General features: G+C 53.3%; 3 protein-coding genes across 4 annotated transcripts; 1 reads left to right on the forward strand and 2 right to left on the reverse strand.

Moving 5' to 3' along the window:
• Positions 1 to 479: 479 nt before the first annotated feature.
• Positions 480 to 3,181, reverse strand: GPX3 (glutathione peroxidase 3). Its single transcript, XM_058034791.1, has 5 exons — positions 2,985 to 3,181; positions 1,844 to 1,997; positions 1,553 to 1,670; positions 1,285 to 1,384; positions 480 to 1,192 (listed from the first exon to the last, which is right to left on the reverse strand). Exons 1-5 carry the CDS (start codon positions 3,072 to 3,074, stop codon positions 971 to 973), a joined length of 684 nt encoding a protein of 227 aa, XP_057890774.1. The 5' UTR covers positions 3,075 to 3,181; the 3' UTR covers positions 480 to 970.
• A 4,505-nt stretch (positions 3,182 to 7,686) lies between these two features.
• SMIM3 (small integral membrane protein 3) lies at positions 7,687 to 9,471 on the reverse strand. The gene is made up of 2 exons (XM_058034957.1): positions 9,408 to 9,471; positions 7,687 to 8,696 (listed from the first exon to the last, which is right to left on the reverse strand). The coding sequence occupies exon 2, from the start codon at positions 8,693 to 8,695 to the stop codon at positions 8,516 to 8,518; it is 180 nt and encodes a 59-aa protein (XP_057890940.1). The 5' UTR covers position 8,696; positions 9,408 to 9,471; the 3' UTR covers positions 7,687 to 8,515.
• A 2,414-nt stretch (positions 9,472 to 11,885) lies between these two features.
• DCTN4 (dynactin subunit 4) lies at positions 11,886 to 25,375 on the forward strand. Of its 2 annotated transcripts, XM_058034934.1 has the most exons (14): positions 11,886 to 12,065; positions 13,336 to 13,406; positions 13,810 to 13,988; positions 15,888 to 15,931; positions 16,665 to 16,772; positions 17,340 to 17,360; positions 18,278 to 18,351; positions 18,689 to 18,801; positions 20,081 to 20,190; positions 21,587 to 21,660; positions 22,012 to 22,066; positions 22,534 to 22,641; positions 23,018 to 23,115; positions 23,286 to 25,375. In XM_058034934.1, the coding sequence occupies exons 1-14, from the start codon at positions 11,931 to 11,933 to the stop codon at positions 23,497 to 23,499; spliced, it is 1,404 nt and encodes a 467-aa protein (XP_057890917.1). In that variant the 5' UTR covers positions 11,886 to 11,930; the 3' UTR covers positions 23,500 to 25,375. The 2 variants fall into 2 exon arrangements, with proteins under 2 accessions (XP_057890917.1, XP_057890918.1); XM_058034935.1 differs by lacking the exon at positions 17,340 to 17,360.
• Positions 25,376 to 25,527: the final 152 nt, after the last annotated feature.

Here is a 25,527-nt window from a genome sequence, read left to right on the forward strand (position 1 = left end):
TGCCCCAAGTGCGTGCCCCCACCTCCCTCTGTGTGCTGAGCCCAGCCCCTCAGCCTCCCCTTTTCTGCCCCCCACCTCTGCCAGGGCAGGGAAGCCCCTGCTCCCCATCTGCCTTTCCATGCAGCAGTGGCCTTGGGGACAGTCTTTGACATTGCACACAGCAAATCTTGCTCCACGAAATAGGTCTGGAGAGGAAAAAACAAACACAACCCAGTTTCTGTAAGCGTGGCTGTCACAGGTGTGACAGCAGGAAGCACAGGATTCCAGTATGCTCCTCTCTGGGGGTTGTCTTTGGTCCTGCCTCCAGCCCTTTTTGCCCACCTGTGCTCTGCACTCCCTCCCCATCCTGTCCCCAAATGCTGGGCTGTGATGATAATTCTGTGGAAAAAATTGAGTTTCTCCAGCCAGGCACTGCTACCCCCAGGCTGGCCACTGTGCCCCCCACTCTACCTCCCCTACCCCTGGCCAACACGTGGGGCTGCACATTTGCAGAGCCTTTATTTGGTGTTTCTCTGGTGGGTTGGTGAGGGGCTGGCCACCCCTGCCCAGGAGAGCAGCACGTCTGTGTGCCAGGAGCACGGGCAGCCTGAATGCACTGAAGAGCTGCTCCGTGCTCGGCACGCTCAGGCCGGGCCCGCCCCAGCCCGGGGCTTTCGGGCCAAGCCTTCATGGAGATGTGGTCTCCTCCAGGGACAGCCAGCCCCTGCATCCTCCCACTGCCCGGGATGGTGGAGAGGAGGGGGCAGGCTGGAGATGTCACCGCCAGGGGTGGAGGTGGGACACAGGGATGTTGGAAGTATTTACTGAGGTCTCTGCCATGAGATCCTCAGCCCAGCATCCTGACTGGGGGGTGCCAAAGGAGCAATGGAGGGAACAGGGCGTGATTCCTGCTGCTGGGGAGCATCTGGGGAGGGAATGGAATGGGAAGCAGCCAGGGGGATGCTGGCCCTCGTGCCAGCAGCCCGAGGCTCTACTGGTCATCGTGGTTCTCCTGCTGCCGCCGCCTCAGGTAGGTCATGATGTTGTTCTTCACGACGGCGATGTTGGTGCGATGGTACCAGCGCATGACAGGCACACCCTCGGGGCTCACCAGGAACTTCTCAAAGTTCCACTTGATGTCATGGATCCGCAGAGGCTCCCAGAAGAGCCTGTTGGGGTTCCCAAAGTCCTCCACCACCGGGGGACAGGCGTTCTGCAACAGGGAGCCAATGGGTCACTGCCTTGCCCCTCCAAAAAGCAAACTGGGTCTGTCCCCCTCATCTCCCCTTGCCGTATAGCACCTACCTTCAGGAAGGTGAAGATCTTCTGCTCCTTGGCCCCGTTCACATCCCCTTTCTGGAACAGCTGGAAGTTGGGAACAAAGCCACCTCCTGGCCGGACATACCTACAAGGCAGGGAACAGGATGTTGTGCAATGGACAGCTCTGGGTGCTCACACAGGGGTGGTGACAGGTCCCCAAACCCCTTGTTTGGGTCCTGAGCCAGCAGCAGCTGCAGCCTGAGCTCCCACTCCTGGGGGAGAGGTGTCCCACAGCCCCCACCGCAGCACTCACTTAAGCGCAGGGAGGATCTCTGAGTTCTGGCCAGGTTCCTGCTTCCCAAATTGGTTGGAGGGGAAACCGAGGACCACGAGCCCCTCGTTTCTCAGCTCATCTTGTAGTGCATTCAATTCTGCATGCAAGGAGAGCCAGAAGTGGGTTAACAGAGGGCTGGGCACACCTCCACACCTGCAGTTACCATCTGGGACCATCATTCCAGCTAGGCTGGGCCTTGGGGAGCAGGCATTAACCCTTTCCCCAGCTCCCTGAAGCACAATGGACCATGGGGCCCTGCAGGACCCTTACCAACATACTGCAGTGTCAGGCCTCAGTATGTGGCTACGTTGACAAAGAGCACGGTCTTCCCCTTGTACCTCTCGAAGGGGATGTACTCGTCCCCATCGATGGTCAGGGCCCCGTAGCTGTAGATGGTGTCATTCACCGACGGGTAGCAGTCCACCTGTGGGGCGAGGAGCATCCTGTGGCAGCGGGCTGGGGGCTGCCAGCCACCCCCTCCCCATCCCCAGGGCCAGCAGGGCAATGGGGCCAGCTCTGCTGCGGGACAGCTGCCAGTGCTGTGTCCCCTGCCCGGAGTGCCGCTGGCAGCAGCCGCGCTGCGGCGTGCCAAGGTCGCGCTGCCGGGACGGGCTGGCTGCGGCGGGGGTCTGGCTGCAGCTGGGGGATGTTTACCGAGGAGAGAGCAGCAGGAAGGCGAGTGGCTGCAAAACAGCCGGGACACGGGGGAGGCCAGAGCCAGAATGCCGAGGCTGTGGGCAAGGGAACAGGACCCACCAGCCCTGGGGGACAGGGGCAGGGCAGGGGGTGCCGGTGGGATGGGGAATGGGTCGAGAAGGGTCGGGCTGGAGCAGCCTCTGCATCCGGGGCCGCAGGGGTTAACCCAGAGGAGCCCCCTCCTGTCCCCGCCAGCGTAGCCGGGCTCAGCCCGGTGCCACCGAGGGGCTATTTTGGGAGCTGGCAAAGGGTGAAATCACAGGGGTTGCACTCGAGGAATGAAGGCTCCGTGGGGCTGTGGGGTCCCTGTGGCAGGGTGGGGAGCCTGGCTGGGGGGTGACAGTGCCCCTGCCCGCTGAGCTGTGGGGACACGGTGGGTGCCACACCTTCCCGACTTGGGGGAACCCACCCGGACATTGCAGCGGGGAAAGCCCCCGTGCTCTGCCCCGGGGAGGTCACTTGGGGGACACAAGGCTCTGTCCCCCTTTGTCCCCAACTCCAGGACAGCGATTCTTGGCCCTTGGCAGGAACCAACTCAAACTCTCCCCGTGATCCAGGCACCGGGATTGCAGGGGGAAGGAGGGGGACTCAGGGGGCCGCCGTGTCCCTCCCGTGCCCCGGGGAGTCCTGCAGAGAGCCCGGGGAGCAGGCGAGTTCCCAGGGTGTCACACAGCCCCTAAACCCCCCGGACCGCCCCGTGTCCCCCTGCTCTTACCTTCTCCCTCTCCTCACTTCGCCCCAGCTGGACGAGCCCAGCCAAGAAAAGGGGCACAATCCAGCTGCTGCTGCGGGAGCAGCGCCCCATGGCTGCGTGCGGGGTGTGGGGTGCCAGCACCCCAGAAAGCCCGGGGCCAGCGGCCGGGACAAGCGCCGCTGTCGCCTGCTGTCACCTCGGAGCCCGGCGGCGGCCGAGAAATAGCTGCGGGCTGCGAGGGGGGAGCCAATGGCCGGGGGGGGCCGGGCCGGGCCCGCGTTAACCGTGTGGGCTCTGGGACGGACACACGGACACACGGACAGACGGACAGACACCGCCCGGGGCTGGCATCCAGGGGCACACGGGGCAGCGGCATGTGCCCAGGGTTTATGCAATGTGTCACCCGAGCCGGGATTAAACCCGCGGCGTGGGGGAGAGATATCGGGGAAGGGGGGACGGGGGGAGAGGGGAGAGGTGCCCCATTCTGCCCAGGTCACCCAGCCAGGTGACATTTCCCCCCCAAGAGCAGCACGGACCAAACCCCCCAGCGGCAGCATCGGGGTTCGCTGGGTGCCCCCAATGGCTGCTTGGGCTGGGCTGGGGAAGGCTGGGGAAGGCTGGGGAAGGCTGGGGAGGGCTGGGGAAGGCCGGTCCCGCTCCTCTCCTGTGTGCCCGGTGAAGAAGGCGCTGCCAGAGCCGTCTCCGGAGGAGGATCCCTCCTGCCAGGGGCTGTGGCTGCTCGGTGACCCTGCTGGGGTCAAGGGCAGGGCACTGCTGGGTGTCCCCAGGGACAGGAGTTTCCAGGGTCCTTGCTTAGCCAAGGAACGTGAACATTTACCCTGGGCTGTCTCCAAGGAAAATATCCGTGGTGAGGAGTAAATTCCCTGAAATCCCCCCCAAAAATTATTCAGTGGGATAATTAACTGGCTGGAGGGGAGCTGGGGGAGTTGGTGTTTTGGGGGGAGGCTGGCTAGCTGTGGTTTTGGGGTGGAGGACAGTGTGGGGTGGCAGGGGATGAGCCCTGGGGGCACCATGAGTGCCAGCAGGAGCTTTGGCTTTGCTAGAAAGCAGGGTCAGCCCTGCCTCCATGCTGTCACTGAGCCAGCTGCCGGAGACGCCACCAAGGAAGGGGAGTGAGGCCAGGGGTTAAGAGGAAGCTGGGAGCAATCTCCCAATCTGTGTTCCTCACCAGAAGGAACATCACGTCCTGGGAAAGGCTGGCGGTGTGAGGCTCCAACTGCATCCTCAGCTGGCGTGGGAGGGCTGGGGGTGGGGTCCATCTCCCAGGCACACAGAGAAGCCACGGAGCAGGGGAGCTGTGGCGTTTCTCTGTCACTGGCAGCATTTCCCAAAGCTTTAAACCTGCCCTGCTGCTGGGGCAATGGCTTAGCTCTGCCCTGCCTGGAGCCCAAGCAGTGTGGGGTGCTCCCCCAGGCCCAGGCAAACCCTCAGGGTGCTCAGCCACTGCCTGGGCATTGCACAGAGCCCATCAGAGCATGCCAAGAGCCCGGCCAGCCACAGGGGTGCTCCCGGTGACTCTCACAGACATGGCTGTGAGTGGAGCAAGGTGGCTCCTTGCCAAAACCAGGATTTGATCCTCCCCACCTACTTCCCAGGCTCTAGGGAGGTTTGAGGCCATGGGGCTGCAGCTCCTGGCACATTCTGCATCCTGCATCCAACAAGAACCAGTATGTGCCAGTGCTGTGCTCCCAACACAGCTCACACTTCTGAGCCTGCCCAGGGCTTGAGCCACCTCCTGCAACAGAGCTGGGACAGGTCTGGGGAGCTGTCAGGACTGAGCTCCCTGCCCCACATTTCCCACCACAGGAGCAGCCATATCTAGTTAGAGTGGTGTGTGGCACAGTGTGGTTGTGTCCCTTCCACGTGTCCCTGATCCCTGCCACGAGCAGTGAAAGTCTGAGTCACTCCTGGACTCGGTTTTCCTAAAACCAAAATAAAAATAAGGGACCTGTTCATCCAAGTCCCTCCTCCTTGGGTCCCAGTGCCAAATCAGCCTTGGTGGAGGCTGGGAATGGGGAAGGAGTTAATGAGACAGAGCCAATGGACTCCCTCTCTGCCACTGTGCTTCCCTGGCATCCTGGGCATGTCACTCGGTGTCCCCAGTGTGATGGACCCCCTCTCTGCCACTGATCTTCCCTGGCATCCCGGACATGTCACCCAGTGTTCCCAACACACTGTGCCACGTCATGCTGGAGGCTGCATGCTGCAGGATTGGGGTCCCCCACCCCAAAAGCAGCCGTGCAGGGCGGGCTGACCCTCACACGAACCGTCCTGCTCAGTTGTTTTTCCACCAGAGCTGATCTGGAGCCAGCCCCTGCCTGCTGCAGATGTTTGGCAGCAGTCTGGGATGAGAGGCCAGGCACTTCCAGCTCCCTGTCCCCCATGCTGCCACTGCCACTGCCACCAGCCTCCCTGGTGTCCCTGAGCCCGGTGCCAGGCTGCAGGGCCCCAGCTGAGCACCAGGAATGTGAAAGCAGCAGTGGGGACCATCCAGTGCTGCCTGCTGGGGTTGTCCCAGAGCTGACCCAGAGGTGTTTTCATGCAGAGGGACAGGGATGGTGCCAGCAGCGTGGCAGGACAGCAGCAGGCAGCATTGCTCTGGCTAGCAGCAGTGCAGCTTCCCTCTGGCAGCCTGGCTTGGCATCAATCCCAGGGCAACCTCTGAACCTTTGTTCTAAGCGTGCAACGGGAAGCAAAAGCAAAGCAAGCTCTGCCAGGAGAGAGGCCCCAGCTCTTTGAGCACCAGGCTTCCCCAGGCTGCCAGCGCACAGCTCAGCCAGCCCTCGCTGCTCTGCCCCAGCCCGTGTGCCCCCACACACTGCCCTGGCTCAGCAGCAGCCTCCCTGCTGCCCATGGTGCCAGCACCCTTTGGGGAGGGGGCCCCTTCCCGAGTGCCCCCACAGCCCCAGGCTCTGTGCTCTGCCCCCTCCAGCACTGCCATCCCCTCCTTTTCCAGGAGATTTGCTCCCTGTGGAAATGTCCCTGGCCCATTGCCCCCCTTCCCCCTGCAAAGGGAGGCAAGGTGAGAGCCAGAATCCTGTGTCTTCTCCCTTCTGGGGCTGCCCCACCTGCCTCCCCCAGCAGCAGCCCCCAGGGGCCAGCAGCCAGCTCCTGGCACATGCCAGCACCTCCAGGGAAGCATCCCAGGGGATGCTGAATCACCTCGGTGCCCACATCACCCTGCCTGCTGCAGCGTCACCGAGCAGGACCCGCTGCTCAGCAGAAAGGCATTTCTCCTTGGCAAAACTCCATGCAAACACAAGCTCCAGCACTGTCCAGGCACTGAACCCATGGCCACAGGGGGATTTTGTTATCTTGCTCCATCCTGGAGGAAGAATTTCTAACTTGACAGTGTTGGAAATCCAGTTTAAATTCATTCTCCGCCATCTTAATGCTTTAAAAAGTGTTGTGACTTTTCCCTGCTTTACCTCTGCTGCCATTTAGCTCCATGTTTGTTGTTGTTACGAGCAAACCCATCTTTCCAAGGCCTTTCCTGGAAATGTTTGCCACGGGTTTGAAACTTCCCAGAAAATCCATACCAATAAAGGAAATCTCTCAGTTCCCTCTGCTGCTCTTGACAAGGGGAGGGCAGAGGTGGGAACAGCAATCATGGATGGTTGCATGGATGAGGGGAAGGTGTTCCATGCTTTTCCTCATGTTTTGCTCCAAACCATGCTTCCTTTCCAAACCACTCCAAGGTTTGTGGCCTCTCCCCTATTCCTCTCATAGCAAAGCTGCTCAGCTCTAATTCCTGGTGCTGCTGGCTGTCCCCACATTGTCCCCAGGGAAGCAATGCTGGGGTGGAGCAAGGAGGAGAGCAGAGCCAGGGCTGCTCCCACCCTGCACATCTGTAATGTCCTCCAGCTGCTGCTGCACCATGCCAGCAAGGGAGGGAGAGAGGAAGAAAAACAGGAAAATAACTCTGGTTATTTGTCTCAAACTCTGGAACTTGAGAGGGGAAGAGAGAGTTGACAGCTCAAAACAGAAATATGTTTTGTTTGGCTGGGCAAAGAATAAGTGTCTGCTCCTTCCCAGCACAACCACAGCCAGTGCTCCAATGCAGGCACTTCTGCTCCCAGGGTCTGTATCCCTGTGCTAGGCTCCCTCCTCAAGGTGGGAAGGGTTTGCCCAAGGTCCTGCTTCCCTGGGAACCTCCTGCCCCTCTGGCCCCACCACCCAATGCAAAATCTGGATGTTGTGGATCAAGCCACACAGGGTTTCCAACACTGCAGGGCTGGTTGCTCCTTTCAGCACAGAAAATTGGATTTAAACAATTCCCACCAGCATCACCGTAGTGTTTCCCCACATCCTTCCTGACTCACGCTGCTCATTTTGTGACCTTCCTTGCTGTGAGTCACCAAGACGCCGTTTCAGCCCCAGGGCTCCTGCCACACTGACCCGGCACGAGGCTGGTGTGAGGGAAGTGGTGCCAGTCACCCGAGTGGGATAAAAACAGCCACAAGCACTGTCAGAAAGTCCTGAGGGATCCTTCCCACCCACGGGCTCCAGCCTGAGGTTTGCCCTCCTGGAGAGTGGGGCTGGGCTGGCAGTGAGCTTCCTGCTGGGCTCCAGGGACCTTGAGGCAAGGCAGGGCACGAGGGCAGAGCAGGGAGACTTTCTGGAGAGGCTGCAAAGTATCCCAGATCCTGCAGAGCCAGACAGCACCTGCAGTGTGGACAGAGCTGCATGACGCATTCACATGAAGGATAAAGTCCATTTATTTCATAACAAAGGGCAGTACAAGAGCTTACATGATCCCTTGCCACTGGCTGGGCACAAACCTGCTCCTCCTGCTTTGCCTGCCCAGGTGAGGCACACACACAGACTCCCCAGCAGGGCTGGTGTGCTGGGCAAACAGTGGGAGCTCTCACTCTCAGGAGTGGGGAGTGCAGCCAGCATGCAGACAGGAGGGCTGGCAGGAACTGCACACACTCCTCTGCCCCACAAGACACAGAGGAACCAAGAGTCCTGCAGGATTTTCCTACCATTTCTGCAGATACTGGGTAGAGGAGAAGCTGGTGCCAGCTGCACATCTGCTGTGCAGCCAGCACAAGCTTTGTCACCAAGCTGCTTTTAGCCAAGCACTAAATGCACAACCAGAAGCCACATCCATCTTGCTTTGACTCTTTTTTCCCCAGCCACCTTGACAGCTGGGCTCCAAAGGAGAAATAACTTTGTCAGGTATTTCCACTCCTTGCTGCTTGCCTGGGAGGAGACAGTGTCACCAGTGAAGGTGAGACCAGCCTGCCTCTCTCATAGAGTGAGATATTCCCAGCTGGACGTGTCCTCAAAGTCACACCTCTCCCCACTGCTGCCCGTGCTGGCATTTCCCCCACAGTCCCCATGAGCTCAGTGGGAAGATGAGCAGCGGGTACCCAGCGAGAGCCAGCTGCAGGAGCAGGTCTGGGCTGGCTCACCCCAGCTCCTGGCCAGGCTGCAGCTCTCAGGGTGCCCTGTGAAGGTGCCTGGCACAGGGTGCCATGGCTGTGGCCCCCAGCCCAGCGAGCTGGCCGTGCCCCCGTGCCCGTGGCTCACACGATGCCGTTGCGCGTGGGGTGTGTCCGCACTCGGTAGATGATGACGGCCGTGGCCGGGCACAGCAGCAGCGCTGTCATGATGAGGATGGTGGCCAGGATGATCAACACGATGACCCAGATATCCAGGATGTGCTTGGGGAGGTCGGTGGGACTTGTGAGGTGAGGGAGGTCCATCCTGCGGGGAAAAGGCAGAGGGGAGGTGGGGCAGCCCTCTCCATCCCTCCCCTAGCCAGAGTCCCCCCCAGTCCCCTGCTGCTCTCTCCAGGGACACTCCTGTGGCCGGGTCCAGCTTTCACCTTGGGCTCCTTCCAGAGCCTTTGCTAAAGGCTCCTTCAATTACCCGCAGGATTTACAGCATGCTTTAAAAGGCACTGGATAAAAGCCTAGGGAAAAACTTCCCTATTAATTGCTACTGTTTGTTACAGGAACTGATAAAGGAAGCCACAACCGGGTGTCCCGCCGGTCACGGGGACACGGTGGGGTCGGGTCAGCCAGGACCCACCTCGTTTCTGGGGAGCCTCGTGTGTCCCCCCATCCACACCTCGTGCTGAGTCACGGATTATCCATCAGCTGAGGGGAACCGAGGGGCCGGGGAGCGGGGACCCCCTGCCCGGGGACCGCGGCTGTGCCGCCGTCCTGCCCCGGCACCTCGGGGCTGGGGGACACGATGCCGTGGGGGAGAGGCGGCAGATGCCGTGCCCTGTCTGTGCCCTGTCTGTGCAGTGTCTGTGCCCTTCTGTGCCCTGCTGTGTCCTGCTGTGCCCTTCTGTGCCCTGCCCGTGCCCTGCCTGCCCTGCCCGTGCCCTGCTGTGCCCTGTCCGTGCCCTGCTGTGCCCTGCGTGCCCTGCCCGCGCCGTGCCAGTCCCACCTGCCCGCATCCCCGTACCTGCGGCGCTGCCAGGCTCCGGCTCCCGCTCCGAAGGCGGCTCCTGCTGCAGCTCCGGCGAGCAGCGGCGGATCCTGCCGGGAGAGAAACGCTCCCGCCGGGGAGAGAGAGACTCCGCCCGGCCCCGCCCGGCCCGGCCCGGCCCGGCCCGCGGGGCACGGCACGGGGGGAGAAGGGGAAGGGGGTAGGAAGAAGGGGAGGGAAGGAGGGAAAGGCAAAGCGAGGCAGGAGGCTTTTTCTACACCAGGATAAATATAAGAGCGCACTCCACCTCATCCCACCCACTGGGGTTCCACTGGGGGAGTGCCTCTGGAGCTGAACGCGAAGGTCTCAGGGAGGGACTGTGGGGACATTTCACTTCACAGTCCTTACCAAAGGGTCCTCCCTGCCCGGTCCCCTCCTGCCTCAGCAGGGCTCACAGGCACCCGCTTGTCCCGAGGCCCGGGGCAGGAGCACCCAGAGCCTCCACAGCCACAGCGCGGTGCCCGCAGTCCCCGGGGGCTCGGGCACGGTGATTTACGGACACACGGCCAGAGAGAGGGGGGACAGAGCTCAGCCGCCGCCTGGGAAAGCTGTTTGTGCTGCCCAGTGGAATATTCCACTCCACTGGTGATGCTGAATGGCAAAAGCAAGATGGGATGCTCTGACGTTCCTTCTGGGACACAAGCTCAGTGACAGTCATGGTGGGAGCCCCACACTGCACCTTTCACTCCTGCCTTTTCCCAGGGAAACCTCTTGGGTTCCTGGTGGTGGAAAGCTCTACCACATGTTCCTGTGAAAAACACTAATCACTTGTTTTTAAAATTTTAAAAGTTTAATAGTAATAAAATGGTTATTAAAAATAGTAATACAATTAGAGTAATAATAATTTGGACAATTTGAATTAGGATAATATGAGACAACAGAAATAAAGAGTTACAGATGTCCAGGTACATTTTTCTGGGCAGCACAGGCCGGAAAAAGGACACCCGTTAACCAAGGATTAACCCTTAAAAGCAATAGCCTGTTGCATATTTATATATCCCATACATGATGCATAAATTGCATTCAAACAAAGGATTCAGTCTGGTCATCCTCATCTTCTTCCTCCAAATCCTAAAGGTGTCTTCGATCCTGAGAGAGGCAGGAAGAAGTCAGTTTCTTCTGATAAGAGAACAATAAATTCTTTTTCTCTGAAAGATTTAGCAGTCCTGTGGCTGCTATCTGGTGCGAGTACCTCATTCCTTTCTTAAAAAAAAATATCCCACTTACACAGTTCCTATTTTAACTACAAAAGTTACCTTTTAACTAGAAAACTACATTTATCATACTATTAAAATGTTAATACAGCGCTACTAATCAATACAACAAAATACACATAGTAAATATCTGCGTAGAGCCATATGATATGCACTTTTCACACTCCCAAGACACCCCTGTGTGCCAGGCACTCCTGGACATGCAGCTCTGTGGGAGCAGGGCACGGGCAGCCTCCTCCCTGTCCCTCCAGCTGCTGCAGGGGGATAAAACCATGGGACTTTTATCTGAGCAGCAGCACATCCTCATGGACAGGGCTTTCCTGTGGGGCAGAGGGCAAGGACTGAGCGCAGGCACTGTGTGGGGATGGATCCCGGGGTAAGGGTGAGACTCAGGCCACAGGCCAGGCTGGCTCTGCCTTGTTTGGGCTCTCCAGCAGCACACTGGGAGGGGTTTGCTGATGCCAGCTCTGCCCTCAGCAGAGAATGAAGCAGTTGTAGTGTAGACACCGAGCTTCAGATCTCTTAAAGCCTACTGATGTGTTTATTCTCTCTGCACGCAGAGAGCATCCGCAGAGCTCGTGCTTTCCTGCTGATCCCACTGCACGGGAATGTTCATTCTCGTCAGGATCCTGTCTTGGTGGAGGTGAGACTGAAGAGAAACCGCCTTTGGGGTGTGAAAAGATCACCCTGTCTGCTCTGCTCTGGTGAGAGCCACCTGGGCTGTGTCCAGCTCTGGGCCCCAGTGTGACAAGGACACGGAGCTGCTGGGGGGACTCCAGAGGCGGCCATGGAGATGTTCTGAGGGCTGAGCCCCCCTGCTCGGGAGCCAGGCTGGGAAAACTGGAGAAGGCACGGCTCCAGGAAACCTCAGAGCCCCTTCCAGGGCCTAAAGGAGCTCTAAGAGAGCTGGAGAGGGACTGGGGACAAGGGCTCGGAGTGACGGGATAAGATGGGACTGCTTCCCACTGCCAGAGGCAGGGACAGATGGGATACTGGGGAGAAATCCTGCTCTGTGAGGGTGGGGAGCACTGGCACGGACCAGCTGCGGCAGGGTCCAAGGCCGGGCTGGAGGGGCTCCGGGACCAAGGAAGGTGTCGCTACCGTGGCCACGGGTGGCGTTAGATGGCACTCGGTAGCATTCCGTGGCCCCGGGTGGCACTTGGTGGCACTAAGGGGAGGTCACGCCCCCTCGCAGGCCACGCCCCCTGCTAGCGCGCAGTGTCACGTGGGAAGACCGGCGTGGTGACGTCAGGCGGCGGCGCGGCGGAGCCCGCCCCCTCCCAAGATGGCGTCGCTGCTGCAATCGGAGCGGGTGCTGTACCTGGTGCGCGGCGAGAAGGAGCTGCGGGCGCCGCTGCCGCAGCTGTACTTCTGCCGCTACTGCAGCGAGCTCCGCTCGCTCGAGTGCGTCTCGCACGAGGTAACGGCGGACCGGCCGCGCCGCACCCGCGCACCGGGCGGGACCGGGCGGGATGGTACTCTCTCTGCGCGCAGCGATTGGGTCGCTCTCCTGCCACTCACTGACTTTCTGCTTTTCTATTGGTTGTTGGCGCGGCTGGCGGGTGGGCGCCGCGCTGCACGGAGCGCGCGGATTGGCCGCGAGTGACGGATGGGGCGGGGCTGTGCGTTGATTGGCTGTGCTCGCCTGTCCGTCGGCGGCACTCGGGCTGTGATTGGCTGGGGCGAGCGCACAGGGGCGGTTCCCCTCATGGGGGACGAGCCCCCCTAAATGGCACTGGCCGGGGCCCCCCCAAACCTCGGTGGGGCCCGAGCGGGGCCGCGGGGACCCTTCACCTTCAGCGGGGACCCCTCACCCTCGTGGGAACCCAGCCTTTAGGTCTAGACCCCTCCCCACCACACCCATGCCCATAGGGCCCGGCCGAGGAGGGGCACAGGGACCCCCAGACCCGCGCCCCATGCCGGGTTTTTTTTTGTAGCTACGATTTTTGCGGTGAAGGGAGGGTTTTACTTCGTAAATTGTCATATTAAAATCGCCGAGACTCATTTTGTTGGAAGCATGGTTGAATTAAGAAATTGTGATAGATTTGGGAAGCGTTGAAGGAATGACTGTGCAGCCCAGATGTCAGAAAAGGCAGCTTTAATGAAATTAAGGCCTCTGAAGAGAGGATTCGCGACCTGGATGTATCTGTCATGAATTCACTGTGGTGTGAGCAGTGCAGTCATTGTGCGTGGCCATGCTTAATAATCACTTTGAATTCCTCTTCAAGAAGGGGGCCCAGTCTTGCTGCTGTTGTTTTAATGAAAAAAATTCACTGTGACAGCCGAGAGATACAAACCATTTTCTGAAATATTCATATATCTGACCAGTGTAACTGTGAGGACACAATAAATTCAGGTCCAAATAGAAAACAAAATGTTAAAACTTTTGTTCAAGCTGAAAAATGAGATTCTGGTTATTGCTAAAAGTCAACACCCAGCTGATCTTTTCCTATTTACCAGGCAGAGTAGTTTAATCCATTCTGAATTAAGAAACCTCATAATTTTTGTTATTAAAGATCAAAATCTGGCTGAGATGGGCTAAGGTTTTGGATACCAAAAAACGTCTCAAGCCTTCACTGGCTTCACCCTGCTGTTGCAAGGCACAGATCCTTGTTGGATCCTGTGGCAGTTTGTGGCTTTTTGGGCAAAGGTGTGCCAGATAACGTGTGATATGGCTGTGTCTTCTTCAGGTTGACTCTCACTACTGCCCCAGCTGCCTGGAAAACATGCCTTCAGCTGAAGCCAAGCTGAAAAAGAACAGGTAAAGTTGCTTTGGAGTTTTTTTTTTTCATCAAGGCTCCCTATTTAAAACAATCCCTTCCCATGTCTGTCTGAAATACTTCAAAAATTTCATGGCTGTTTTTTGTGTTTGAGTCTGTTTTGGGGAATAGGTGTCTTTCCATGATGAACAGGGCTGTTCATGACTTTTGGGGGTATTTTTATGACCCGGGATGTTAATACAGAGGATTTTTAGTGTCACTTTGTGTTTCTCACTGCTGCTGCTCTTATGCTGCCTCTGAATCCACCAAGTTCCTGTCCCAGCCCGTTGTCCCTAGCGCTGTTGCCTAGGAATTAACAATCTGTTGTTTTAGTGCTGATGTGGTTGTTGGGAACATTTCTCTCAGCCTGGCACCCTTCTCAGAGCCCTGCCTTGTTGTTTGCAGGTGTGCCAACTGCTTTGACTGCCCGTGCTGCATGCACACCCTCTCCACACGGGCCACGAGCATCCCTGCGCCGCTGCCCGACGACCCGGCCAAGACCACCATGAAGAAAGCCTATTACCTGGCCTGTGGCTTCTGCCGCTGGACTTCCCGGGATGTGGGCATGGCAGACAAGTCTGTTGGTAAGGGACAGTTCAGAGACACAAAGCTGAGTGACAGCATGAGCCCAGTTTGTGTTTTGAAGGTAACAGATAATCCAGTTCCAGCAAAGTTTGCCAGTTTCCAGCTTGGCACCGCTCTGGCGGCCAGGGCGAGCGGCTGCAAACCCAGGCCATTTTCCATGGGAAAAAGGAGTCATTTCCCCAGAGTCTGGGGATCAGATCCAAGGTGGTGTTTGGGGCTCTGAGGTTTGAAGGGTCCTAGTTGCTGGCAGCTTTAGTTTTGGAGGAATCCGGCAAAGTTTGCAAATTTCTCGCATGGCAGACAAGTGTGTTGGTAAGGAACAGTTCAAAGACTGTCTTGGTATTTGTTTAGGAAGGCAGGAGCCTCCCCTGAAATGGAGAATGTAAACCCTCCCCACCCCTCTGAATTGCTATAAATTTTAAATTAAGGGGCTCTCTGGCAAAATAATGTGGGAGGAGGAAATAACAGGCCTTTAATAGGGAAGAAAATAAAAGGATAAAATAATCAATGGAGTAAACTAGAACAACACTGACAGAGTCAGAACTCAGCCTGGCACCCTGTGGGTCAGGGTGTTGGTAGCAGTCCAATTGGAATTGTGGCTGCAGCCCTCCTGCAGTGTCAGGGGTGGTTCTGTTGGAGCAGGGATCCTGGAGAAAGGTGCAGTCTCTTCCTTCTGAAGATCAGTGGAAGAAGAGGCAGCTGCTGTTCCTGTGGGAAATCCAGTGGAGAAGCCATGCTGGTATTCCAAAATCTCCAGATTATATCTGGCTAGCAATGCTTGGCTCCTCCCTCTGGGGAGAGCATCTCACAATGGGATACTGTAGTTCTTATCAGTCATGCAGTGACATTCAATAGCTGTTATCAGCAGATGTCCCTTCCAGAGGAGAGGGAATCACTGATTGTGGTCACTTAGAGAGAGATAAGGAAAACTGCCCACTTGACAAAAGACAACTGCCATACAGCTGGTAATAGAATACATCTTGTCTTGCAATCTGGAACAAAACACAAAACTGAGTTACAGCAAGAGCCCAGTCTGTGTTTTGAAGGTAACAGATAATCCAGTTAGCTCCAGACTGTGCTATAGACTTGAAATCTGGTGAGGATTGGAGTTGTAGTTGGAAATTCACAGCAAAACTCTTCTTTGTTGCTGAGGAGTCCTCTGAAGAGCTGAGTTAGTGGAATGTGTGACCCACTTTCATGCCTGTGTTACCTGACTAGTGAGAAAACTGTCAAACTGTTTCAGTCAGTGCACTCTCCCCACTGCTGAGATCTTGTTTGTGTGCTTTCACAGGCTTTGAAGCTGCTCAGTCTGACAGCATAAACACCTAATTTATTTTCCATCACTTTTGTTCACTTAGACTTATTCCAGAGTTGCTAGTCAGTGTTTGAACTTGGCTTTTCTCTTCACAAGAGCACTAGAACAAAGCTTTCATCTATTTTTTGGTACATGAGATGTACAGAAAATATCTGTCAGGTGGGGTTGAGTAGACCAAGCAGATCCTCTGACTTCCAGTGTTGATGTGACTGAAAATGGAGCTGAGGATGCAGAGACAGCAGAAACCAGTTATAAGAGACACACATAATAACACAAGTACCTGCTGCTGAAGTGACTCCTGGGTTCTGTCCTGAGTATCTCTCAAGCAACATTTGTTTAAAAACACAATATAAAAGCTGTCAGAGCTCCTTCATTCCAAACCTGCCTGTGCAACTCTTTGAGATGTGTATTTGTGATTTGTACAGACATGAACTTAAACAATTGCAGTGGTAGGTGTAGCAAAAATAGGGAATGCCATATTTTATAAATAACACCAAAATAGTTGAATGTTGGGTGTGATTTCTGTGTGGCATCTGGAAACCTCCTGTGGACTTTGCTTTTTCTCTTCTCTTCTCTTGTGCAGCGAGTGGGGGCTGGCAGGAGCCGGAGAATCCTCACACACAGAGGGTGAGTGACTGGGAAAGCTGTGCTTGGGCTGAAATGCATCAGCCAGAAAGAACTGTTAGAGTGTCAGGCCCTCTCAATCACTTTTTCTGCATCTATATAATCCTTCAGATACCAGTTCCAGTTCCTAATCTGCACCTTGAATGGAGGGAAGGCCTCTTAGAGGCTCCCTGAGGATATCGCAGTATAAAATCTGCTTTTGAGAAGAAGCTCAGTTGAAACCAACCTATCTAATGGTGCTGTTAAGGTGAATGTGCTGTGTATGTATGTGGAAAAAAAAAGCTGTTTTCCAATCAAAAGTGTGTCCAGAATCTGAAAAACACAACTGCACCTTTAACACCCTTCCCTTTTACCCATTAGGGCTCCACTCTAAATGTGACCAGCCTTGGGGAGGGGGGAAAAGATGCTAACGATGCTGTTTGCTCTGCCAGTCCAAATTGCTCAGAGTTGGCCACATGACATTACTCTATGCAGTGATGGCAAATTCATGAATGAAGTTTCAGTTGCTGAATTGCAAAGTGAGATTTGGACACTGCCCTCCAACACATATCATTCCAAGGAAGGGTCATTTTGTCACCCACAGTGTGGGTTAAGACACGTTAAGGTACTTCTTGAAGTAGATCCTGCACAATACGGCTGGTACTAGGAACAGAGTGGAACAAGCAGCAGGAACCCCAGCTAGTTCACAAGGAAATGCTGCAGCTGAGGTGACAGTGCTCCCTGTTCCTCCCTCCAGATTAACAAGCTGGTTGAGTACTACCAGCAGCTGGCTCAGAAGGAGAAGATCGAGCGGGACAGGAAGAAGCTGGTGCGACGCCGCAACTACGTCCCACTGGCCTTCTCGGTGAGCTGCTGTGCCATCCTCCCAGAGCAGCAAAAGGGATCCACAACAGCCTCAGCCTGGAAAATCAGATAGTTGGTAGCATGATAGGGCTGCCCAACTTTGGCTAATTGAGGACAACATGAAGGAAACAAGGCTTTGTTTAGGGATGAATACTTTTACGTGCATTGCTACTCTCTCTGATAGTCCTCCCCAGCAGTGCCAGAAGGTTTATACTTGCCATGCCTAGGAATATGTTCTCCAGCAGTGAAGTGCAGTCCAGCTGCAGCCACATTGCCTGTGGCAGCTCTTTCTCAGGACAGTTCATCCCACAGCTTAGTGCCAGATAGATCAGCATTGTCTGACACTTCTCTGCTTGAAATCTCTACTGAAGTTAACCTTAAGACTTGGTTGTGGCTTGAATGACTTGTTTATTGTACCTGGCAGGTAAATGCTCACTTTGTTTAGCTGGGTGACTGCATATGCTTGCTACTTCAATGAACTGTGCTTGCTCTGTGCCCTTGCTTGTGTCTTATGGCTGCATTTTTTGTCTCCGTTGCTACCTGCTGCTATTTTGGGGGCTCTCCACAGCAACACACTATACATGTAGTGGTAAGTCCTTTCACAGTTTCTGCTGGTGTTAAAGCTCTCATGGTACCAACTGAAGGGGAGTAACAGATCCTACACCATGCCTCAGGGCCTCTGGCTTAGGTGTGCCTAGAACAAACACATGTGAAGCCTAACTCTTTTGAGGGTAACATTTGTTACAAAAAGTATTTTGTGTTTAGAAACAGGACGGTGTGTTTGAGTAAGTAATGTACACTTGAAAAGCAGTCCTTCACCAAACTAAGCTGAAACACAGCTGTCTGCTTGGCCAAGGCAGGTGGTACTAACATTAATCATCTCATCCTTGAAAAATCACCAGAGTAGCTGATGCTCACATTTCTCATTTGGTGAGAATTCAGGCTTTTAGCCCTGCCCAGAAGGAAGATGGTTGCCCCCAAGCACCCTGGTTACAGCTCAGCTGTAGAAAGTTGAGGAGTAGCTCAGCTATTGCTGGTGAGAGACACTTGTAGGTAACAAGGCTTGCAGGAGCTTTTAACAGCTTTCAGCTGCTTTTGTAGTGCTACAGAGCCTTTCAGATTGATGCATAACCACATCAACCCACTTTTTTTGGCAGCTGAGCTCTCATTCTACACTAGTTGACATGGAGTTGCTCTGAAGAGAATATCCAGGGAAGATGTGTCAGTAGTGCAGGCTGGTGATTTGTGGAAGTAGCAAAAAGCTTTATTAGCAGTAGCCACACACATCTTTCTTTCCCCATCTGCAGTGCAGTGGGAATTGTTTTCTCCTTGCTAACAGTTTAAGCAGAAAAATGTATCTTAGGAAGCGTTGAATACCTTTTCCTTTTTGCTTTCCTTTGCTTATACCCCCATGCTTGTCATGCAGCTCAAAGGATGAGTTTGCAGCAGGTTTTTGTGTCCCATCAGGGGCAGACCTGAGGGTGACAGTTCCTTTTTTCCTTGTAGGACAAATACAGCCTTGGGACGAGGCTGCAGCGCCAGAGGCCCGGAGCTCCCATCAGTGCCCTCGCTGGACTCTCGTGAGTCTCAGGGTTGGGGTTACCTTTGGGGGGAGCTTTGGAGGGGTAGGCAAGAGAGCAGTAAAGCAGCTCTAGGAAGATGATAGACAATTAGCAGATAGCAGTGAGAGGAGATTTCTCCCTTTGAGTACTCGAGAGGTGTCAGATCCTCAGGCATCTCTGTGCAGCAGCTCCAGATGTTCTGCTTTCTCCCAAGAGGAACAAGGGACTGCTCACACCCTTGTTGCAATTATTGTTGTGCAATCTCAGCTCTCACTGTCTTCTGGGCTATAATGCAGTTGCTGTCAGAGCACACATGCCCTATTTCATGACTGAGTTGCCCCTTATTTTGCTTCAGCCTGAAAGAAGGAGATGACCACAAGGAGATCAAGATTGAGCCTGCTGATGCAGTGGAAGAAGTGGAGCCTCTTCCTGAAGATTACTACACAAGACCAATCAATCTGACAGAAGGTAAAACCTTAGTATTCTGTTACTTTTTGGCTTATATTTTGTAACATGGGCATTGCCTACAAGCCTGTGACATTTTGTCATGACCCAGGTTCCTGGTCATTTTTATGCTGGGATTGAAATACTGGGAAACACTTGACTTTTTAAATGGTAACTTTGAATGCAGCCTCAGCTTCATGTTATACATGGAAAGCTCAGAGCCAGAAGGCCTGAAGGGTTATTTAATTTTCTTGCTGGCCTTAATTTCTGTGTGTGTGAGGCATCAACTTTTGGATGGAGAAAAAAGCTGACGTCCTTTTTCAAATAATAGCAGGAAATAAGGAAATAGCAGCTGCTGGGGATCTGGCACCAGAAGTGGGCTGTTGAGTAACAATTGCGCATTGCTTTGACATCAGCTTGGAACAGCCTGTGTACACTTGCCAGTTCTTTAGCTGACTCATAAATTTAATCCATAAATACTGTAAATTGATCAGTAAGACTTGATGTGAGCAGGATAAAGCAGCAGGTACAGGAGTGATGTGGGCTTCCAGCTGAGGTAGCTCCAAGTGGAACAGATGATGTTGGTAGTTCTGCAGGTCCACAAAGTATCAATAAATTCATGAGAGGTTTATGGAAAGGGGTAGATCTTCTTGGTCTCCTTTTCTCATGAGGCTGTTGGCACTGTGAGTTTGATGCTGGTGAAGAAGACAACTTCCCTGGTTCCTCACAGTGAGGAAAAGGCTGCCAGATGGCTCACTTGTCTCTTAGGCACTGGTGCATGAGGAGCCTGCATTTTGAGAGAAACCCATGGGAGGTTTTGACTGCTGGGAGTTTCTTGCTTTGGGAACAGTTTTCTCTAATTCTACATGTGAGTCTGAGTTATGCAAACTCTTTGCTAAGAAGCTGTGTATTGTACTCATGCAGCACCCAGCTGTGAGTGTAACAAAGATGTGAAACTCATTTCTCTAGTGAGGGAAAGAACTGTGTTCCAAATGGTTAGGAAACTCTTGTTTCCATCCCAGTTCAGCTGTAAAAAAAGATGCGAGTACCTTGTTTCTCCTGGGCTAGCACTGATGTTGCTCTCGTGTTACTGTGCCCAGTCAGGGCAGCCCTTTATTCAGCTTTTGCCTTTCTATTTATTTCTAGAAATGTGATAGCTGCCAGTGCCTTCTGAATTACGAGGTGCAGGTGAAATTAAGTGTCTTAGAGATGGTGGCAGATCTCCACGCGGTACGAGGTGTTTATGTAGAATCCAGTTTCAGTTCCTGAGTCATTTCTTTGTCTTTTTCTGCTGTGCTGCCAGTGACGACTCTGCGGCAGCGCCTGCTGCAGCCTGACTTCCAGCCCATCTGCGCCTCCCAGCTCTACCCCCGTCACAAGCACCTGCTGATCAAACGCTCGCTGCGCTGCCGGGTAGGCAATTCAATCCTCAGCACTGCCCTGCTGCAGGAGCCTCCTCCAGCCAGGTCTCATGAGCTCCCAGAGGCCTAGAACACACCCAAGGTAGCTCAGCCACACTTGGAGGCATAAAAATCAGCAGGATGGCTTCTGTTGCAGTGTTGGAAACAAAAAGGTTTAATAAAAGGTGAAATAACAAACAGAGAGAAACGGAGCTAGGTACAGAAAGTCTTTGCTCTTGGTAAAACACCTTACAAAAGTGATTAGTTTTTTTGTTTACGTCTGTTGCCCAGGCAGGACATTTTGGCTTCTGTCTAATTAGCTTTAAGTTTGAGGTGAAGTCTCCTAGGCCTATGAGGTGGCTTTTTCACCTAATCAAAGAGAGAAACTTCTGAGCTTCTTTTCTTTTTAAGGAGACAAAGGATAGTTTTGTCACTCTGTCAACAAAGAGCACACTCCTACATGCCCTTTCCAGGCTCTCAGCACTCAGGTGCTGGGAAATGGTCTCTGTGTTTCTCTTTTAAAAGAAATGGCTCAAATGCTTCTGGTTGTTGAAAGTTCTCAGCCAAGTTAGTGGTAGCAACACTGAGGGGGTGAGGGAGGCTGTGGTGTCTCTGGTGTGATGACAGTTGTGAAAGGGGGACAGCACTGTCAAAGGTGCATAAAGATACAAAGCTAATGCCCTGCCTTGCCAGGGAGTCAAAGAATACTGCCAGTGCAGTTGAGATAAAAAAAAAAATTGCTGTTACTAAGGACAAAAGTCAACAAACAAATTATTAGGGAGAGGCAGTGCAGAATACTTAAGATGTCACTAGAGTGAAGGCAGGAAGATGGTATTTCAGAGAAGCAAAGCAGAGATCTATGAAGACAGGCAAGGATTAAATTCAAGTTCTGCTGTTGGCTCTCTGCATGGCCCTTATTACACTATTTGTTTTCTCAGTCATACAAGGATGTTTATTTGTCTAGTTCCTAAAGTACTAGAGAATATTATTGTAAGTATTTAATATGCAGGATGCTGAACAAATGCAGGGTAGTTTCTCAGAAATAAGTAATGTCAGACTGATCCTGTATTTGAAGAGTAGCCTATAAGGAGATCAGGACTTCTAGCTGCTTCATTTATTTAATGGATTCTGGAGCATAAGGCAGTTATTTGTGCTGCAGTCAGTGTCCAGGTGTTTTCAAGATTGGTTCCAAGTCTTGTGTTTCTGAGGTTGTGCTGGTAGTGCTGGATATGACATTTTGGAGTGTCAATAGCTGAGCACATTGATGGCTACATGCACCCCAGGTAGTTTTTGTGTGCTGTGCTGGAGGCTGTAATGTCATGGCTGGTGACACAGCACTTGTGGCTCTGATTCTTCAGTGTGTAACTGCACACTGCCTTTGGTACTGACTTAAATACCTTTCTCTCTAGAAATGTGAGCATAACCTGAGCAAACCAGAATTCAATCCAACCTCTATCAAATTCAAGATCCAGCTGGTTGCTGTGTAAGTAAGAAATGGGAACTGGGGACAACAACTCCCTGTTCATGCTTAGTTATTGCCTTCTATTTTAATTTCCTTTGACCTCTTGTGGGATTGTGTCATCCCTTAGGATGGTGTAATCACCTTTTTAAATATATTTAGCTTATCTGTGATAGGTTTGCTTGCTGATCTACTAAAGATTTCAGCGGTTTGACAAAAACACTGCCTGCTGTGCCAGCCCCAGACTGTAGCAGGGTTTTGTAGGGTTAGGGTTATACAGCAAAAGGACACTTCATTTTGATTTTTAGGAAAGCTCTGATAGCTTTACAGACAGCAGCACAGTTCCTCACAGTCATTTGCTCTGTTGTTTTGTAGTAACTACATCCCTGAAGTGAGAATCATGTCTATTCCCAACCTGCGCTACATGAAGGTCAGTAGCTTTTCCAGAAATGTCTGAGGCTGAGACACAGCCAGGAGCTGTGAATGGGGGATCTTCTTGATCGATGACATGATGTGATGATTGTTCCCTGAGGGCTCCACTCACTCCATTTAGAGGGTGCAGGGTTTAAGGGAGTGGCCAGAGTAATTCTACGTGTACTTGTCACTGCAGCAGTAGATTGCTGTGAAGTGTGACATCACCACTTGTCCATGTCTGAAGAATAAAGGGTGTGGAATTGATATCCCAGCTAGACTCCCAAGATACATATTTCTTATATTAAGAGTTTTGCATGGTATTGATGCCTTTTTTATGGACAGGGGGCAGTCACTGTCCATCCATTGAGAGGATGTGATGCAATTTTTGAATGTGTTGATGAGTCAGAGAAGATGGAGGTGCTTACAGTAACAATGAATTTTAGCACAATTGCTTCTTGAACTGTGATTCCTGAATCTCCCCAGGAGAGCCAAGTCCTTCTGACTCTGACTAACCCTGTGGAGAATGTCACACATGTCACATTGCTGGAGTGTGAGGAGGGAGACCCTGATAACATCAACAGCACTGCCAAGGTATTGATTGTACTCTCCTGCTGGGTAAGCCCATGGCTTTACCACTCCCATTTGTCCTTCCACAGGACACACTTTTCATATGTACTTCAACCCCTGCTAGCTGTGCTGCATTTCCCTCCTTGGAGTATAAATTACTGTCACCAATATAAACAGCAGCTCATTAAGTATTTTGAAATTTTGGCTGTTCCTTGATAATGAAAACCCAAGGGAGAAATTTATTATTTCACTGGCAGGGTGGTAATCAGGTGGTCCTGGAGCAGAGAAAAGCTGAGGATGAGTCAGTTTTCTGTTAAACTGCATGAAGCAGACCTCAGAAGAGGAGAGCCCTCCTGCTTGCAGTGCTAAAAAGCTTCTTTCTCTCCCTGCTCTGTTTCAGGTGGCAGTTCCTCCTAAGGAGCTTATTCTGGCTGGCAAAGATGCTGCAGCAGAATATGATGAGCTGGCAGAGCCTCAAGACTTCCAGGATGATCCTGAGTGAGTGTCCTGTGGGGATCCTCTCCCTTAAAAACTCTGCTCTTTGAGTAACTCCCTCTCCTCCTGTCTGTCTCCAGTGTGGCTTGAGTTCCTGTGAGAGCATTGTTCCACTTGGAACAATGCTTTGAGAACTTGGCTGACCCAGTGTTCCTGTGTGTTCTGCCCTGCAGCATTATTGCCTTTAGAAAAGCCAATAAGGTGGGAGTTTTCATCAAGGTCACCCCACAGAAAGAAGAGGGCGAGGTGACCGTGAGTTTCAAGATGAAGCACGAGTTCAAAAACCTCACTGCTCCCATCAGGCCCAACGAGGATGGTGACCACCCCTCTGAGGTGATCTGGCTCACCCACCACGTGGAGCTCAGCCTCGGCCCCGTGCTCCCCTAGCGGCTCCCAGCGCTGCTCCCGACGGCTGGATGGACTGGCACCCTGAGAAAGCGCCTCTGAAAGGTTCTGCACAGCTCCCCTGTGACGTGTGGGTGTGCCACGGGCCCGGCCAGCTGCCAGGAGGGGGCTGAGCTGCCGTGGATTGGGCTGGTTTGTTCTCTCTCCCCTTGTGTAGTGCCCACTAACCACCACTCCACTTCCCCTCACTGCCCCAGGCTAGAGTAACTTGCAGCACGTCTTAGAGCACAGAAAAAGATCTCCCTCCAGGTTTGCACTGAATTGGGCTTTATCAACAGATGATTAGGGCTGAATTTGGATTTATCAGCAGAAAAGAACCCATACTGTTTTTTTCTCAGCCCACAAACCTGATGTTACATACCCAATAATGAACAACTTCTCTTTCACACAGAGCAATGTCCTTCCCAAACAAACATTTTAAGGAGTGTCCCTGCCTTCTGCATCCTGGCAAGTTACTGCCAGCAGCATGATCTTTTAGTTTGGTTTTCTGCTCCCTCATAGGATACCTCAACTGTGTGGGCTGGGCTGTAGAGCCCTCCCCCTCTGGCATATGTAGCTTGCTTAGCCAAGGTGGCAGATGTTTGTTCACAAAGGAGTTGATCAGTTTGCCTTTAAACTTTAAACATAGTGTACTGTAGTGTTCATGGATCTGACTGGCAACCAAGCCTGCTGCATCTCAGCTGGGTGTGGCAGCAGGATGTGCTCCAGGCTGGGAATTCAGGTGCTGCTGCAGCTCTCAGAAAGCTCTGGAGAGGCAGGGATGCTCCAGAGAGGCTCCCTGGCAGACCTCAGCTCAGAAAATGTTGTGTTGCTAGGGGTTGTAGCTATGAGGGTATGAAACCTGGAGAGTTAAGATTAGTTCTGGTAATTATAAAGCTACAGTGGTGATTTGGGTGTGTAATCTTTGTTTTTCCAGTTAGGGTGGGTGGGAGGGAGGTGTAAAGGTGGAAACTCATTATGTGTTAAGGACACACACTGTACTAGAAGGTCATTTACCCAGGGTATAATTTGGCTGCAGTCCAAGCTAAAATGGGTGATTAAGAGCTGTGTATCCAGGAGACTGAATTACTGAGAAGTGCATGGCTGGTGCAGGCAGGTGAGATGGCTCTTCCTGCAGAGCATTTCCACTTCAGACCTTGACCTTTGTTAAACATTTCTGAGGGGCTTTGACACGCTGCTGTGCTGGGAAAAGCTTGAACACCAGCCAGCCATGGCCCTGTCATGATGCTTGTGCCATGGCTCTGCCAATCCTCTGCATGGAGGGGCAGGATGAGGCTGCCTGCTCTCTTCGGGGGTACTGCAGCCCCCCAAAACATCTCCCTTAGCTCAAGGAGCCTGCTGTGCTGTGCTGGGGGCTCACAACTCACAGCCTGGCCCTGCAGCGGGTCTCAAAGCAGCGAGGCATCACGTTTACAGCTCTGTGTAGGTGACACACAGATGTACAGCATGAGTTTGAGATTTGTAGTTAGTAGTTAATGTGTAATGCTAGTGCCTGCTGTGGCTTTCCCTGTCCGGATAACAAAGCACTTCACCTCTGGCCACAACTTCTCTGTTCAGTAGCCAAAGCAGCTGCTGCACTTGGACACCACCACAGAAAGACCTCCCAGGACCCAGGCCTGGAGCTGTGCCTGGGGTTTGCTGCAGGCAACGTGACCTGGGCTCTTCTCACTACAAACAAAGGGTGCACTGGGCTGTGGCGCTCTGAGCTCGGCGAGCTGCTCTCCCCTCCCCGCAGGTGCTGTAGGCCATAGGAAAGGAATTGCCGTGTCCCTGCCCCTGTCCCTGCTCCCCGACAGGCGCCTGTTGCCTTGTGCTTGACGTCGTGTAGTGACCTTCAATAAACCACACGTGGCTCTCGGATTCTGTGCGCTGCCTCTTATTCCAAAACAATCGTTATTTAAACAAAACAAAAGGCGGGGCTCCCCCGTCCGTTCCCAATGGTCTCGTCCCCGTGCTCCCCCCCCTTCATTTCTCGTGGTCTCGCCCGTTCAGCCGTGCCTGGAGCGCCCC

Source organism: Melospiza georgiana, chromosome 15 (genome assembly GCF_028018845.1).
Source record: "Melospiza georgiana isolate bMelGeo1 chromosome 15, bMelGeo1.pri, whole genome shotgun sequence".
NCBI classification, from domain to species: Eukaryota; Metazoa; Chordata; class Aves; order Passeriformes; family Passerellidae; genus Melospiza; species Melospiza georgiana.

Excerpts from the sequence above, each read along its gene's own strand:
- DCTN4 (XM_058034934.1), top strand. The coding sequence starts at position 11,931 with ATGGCGTCGCTGCTGCAATCGGAGCGGGTGCTGTACCTGGTGCGCGGC. Across the intron at positions 13,989-15,887 it reads CATGGCAGACAAGTCTGTTG|CGAGTGGGGGCTGGCAGGAG; the intron begins GTAAGGGACAGT and ends TCTCTTGTGCAG. Across the intron at positions 16,773-17,339 it reads ACGTCCCACTGGCCTTCTCG|CAACACACTATACATGTAGT; the intron begins GTGAGCTGCTGT and ends GGCTCTCCACAG.
- SMIM3 (XM_058034957.1), bottom strand. The coding sequence starts at position 8,695 with ATGGACCTCCCTCACCTCACAAGTCCCACCGACCTCCCCAAGCACATC.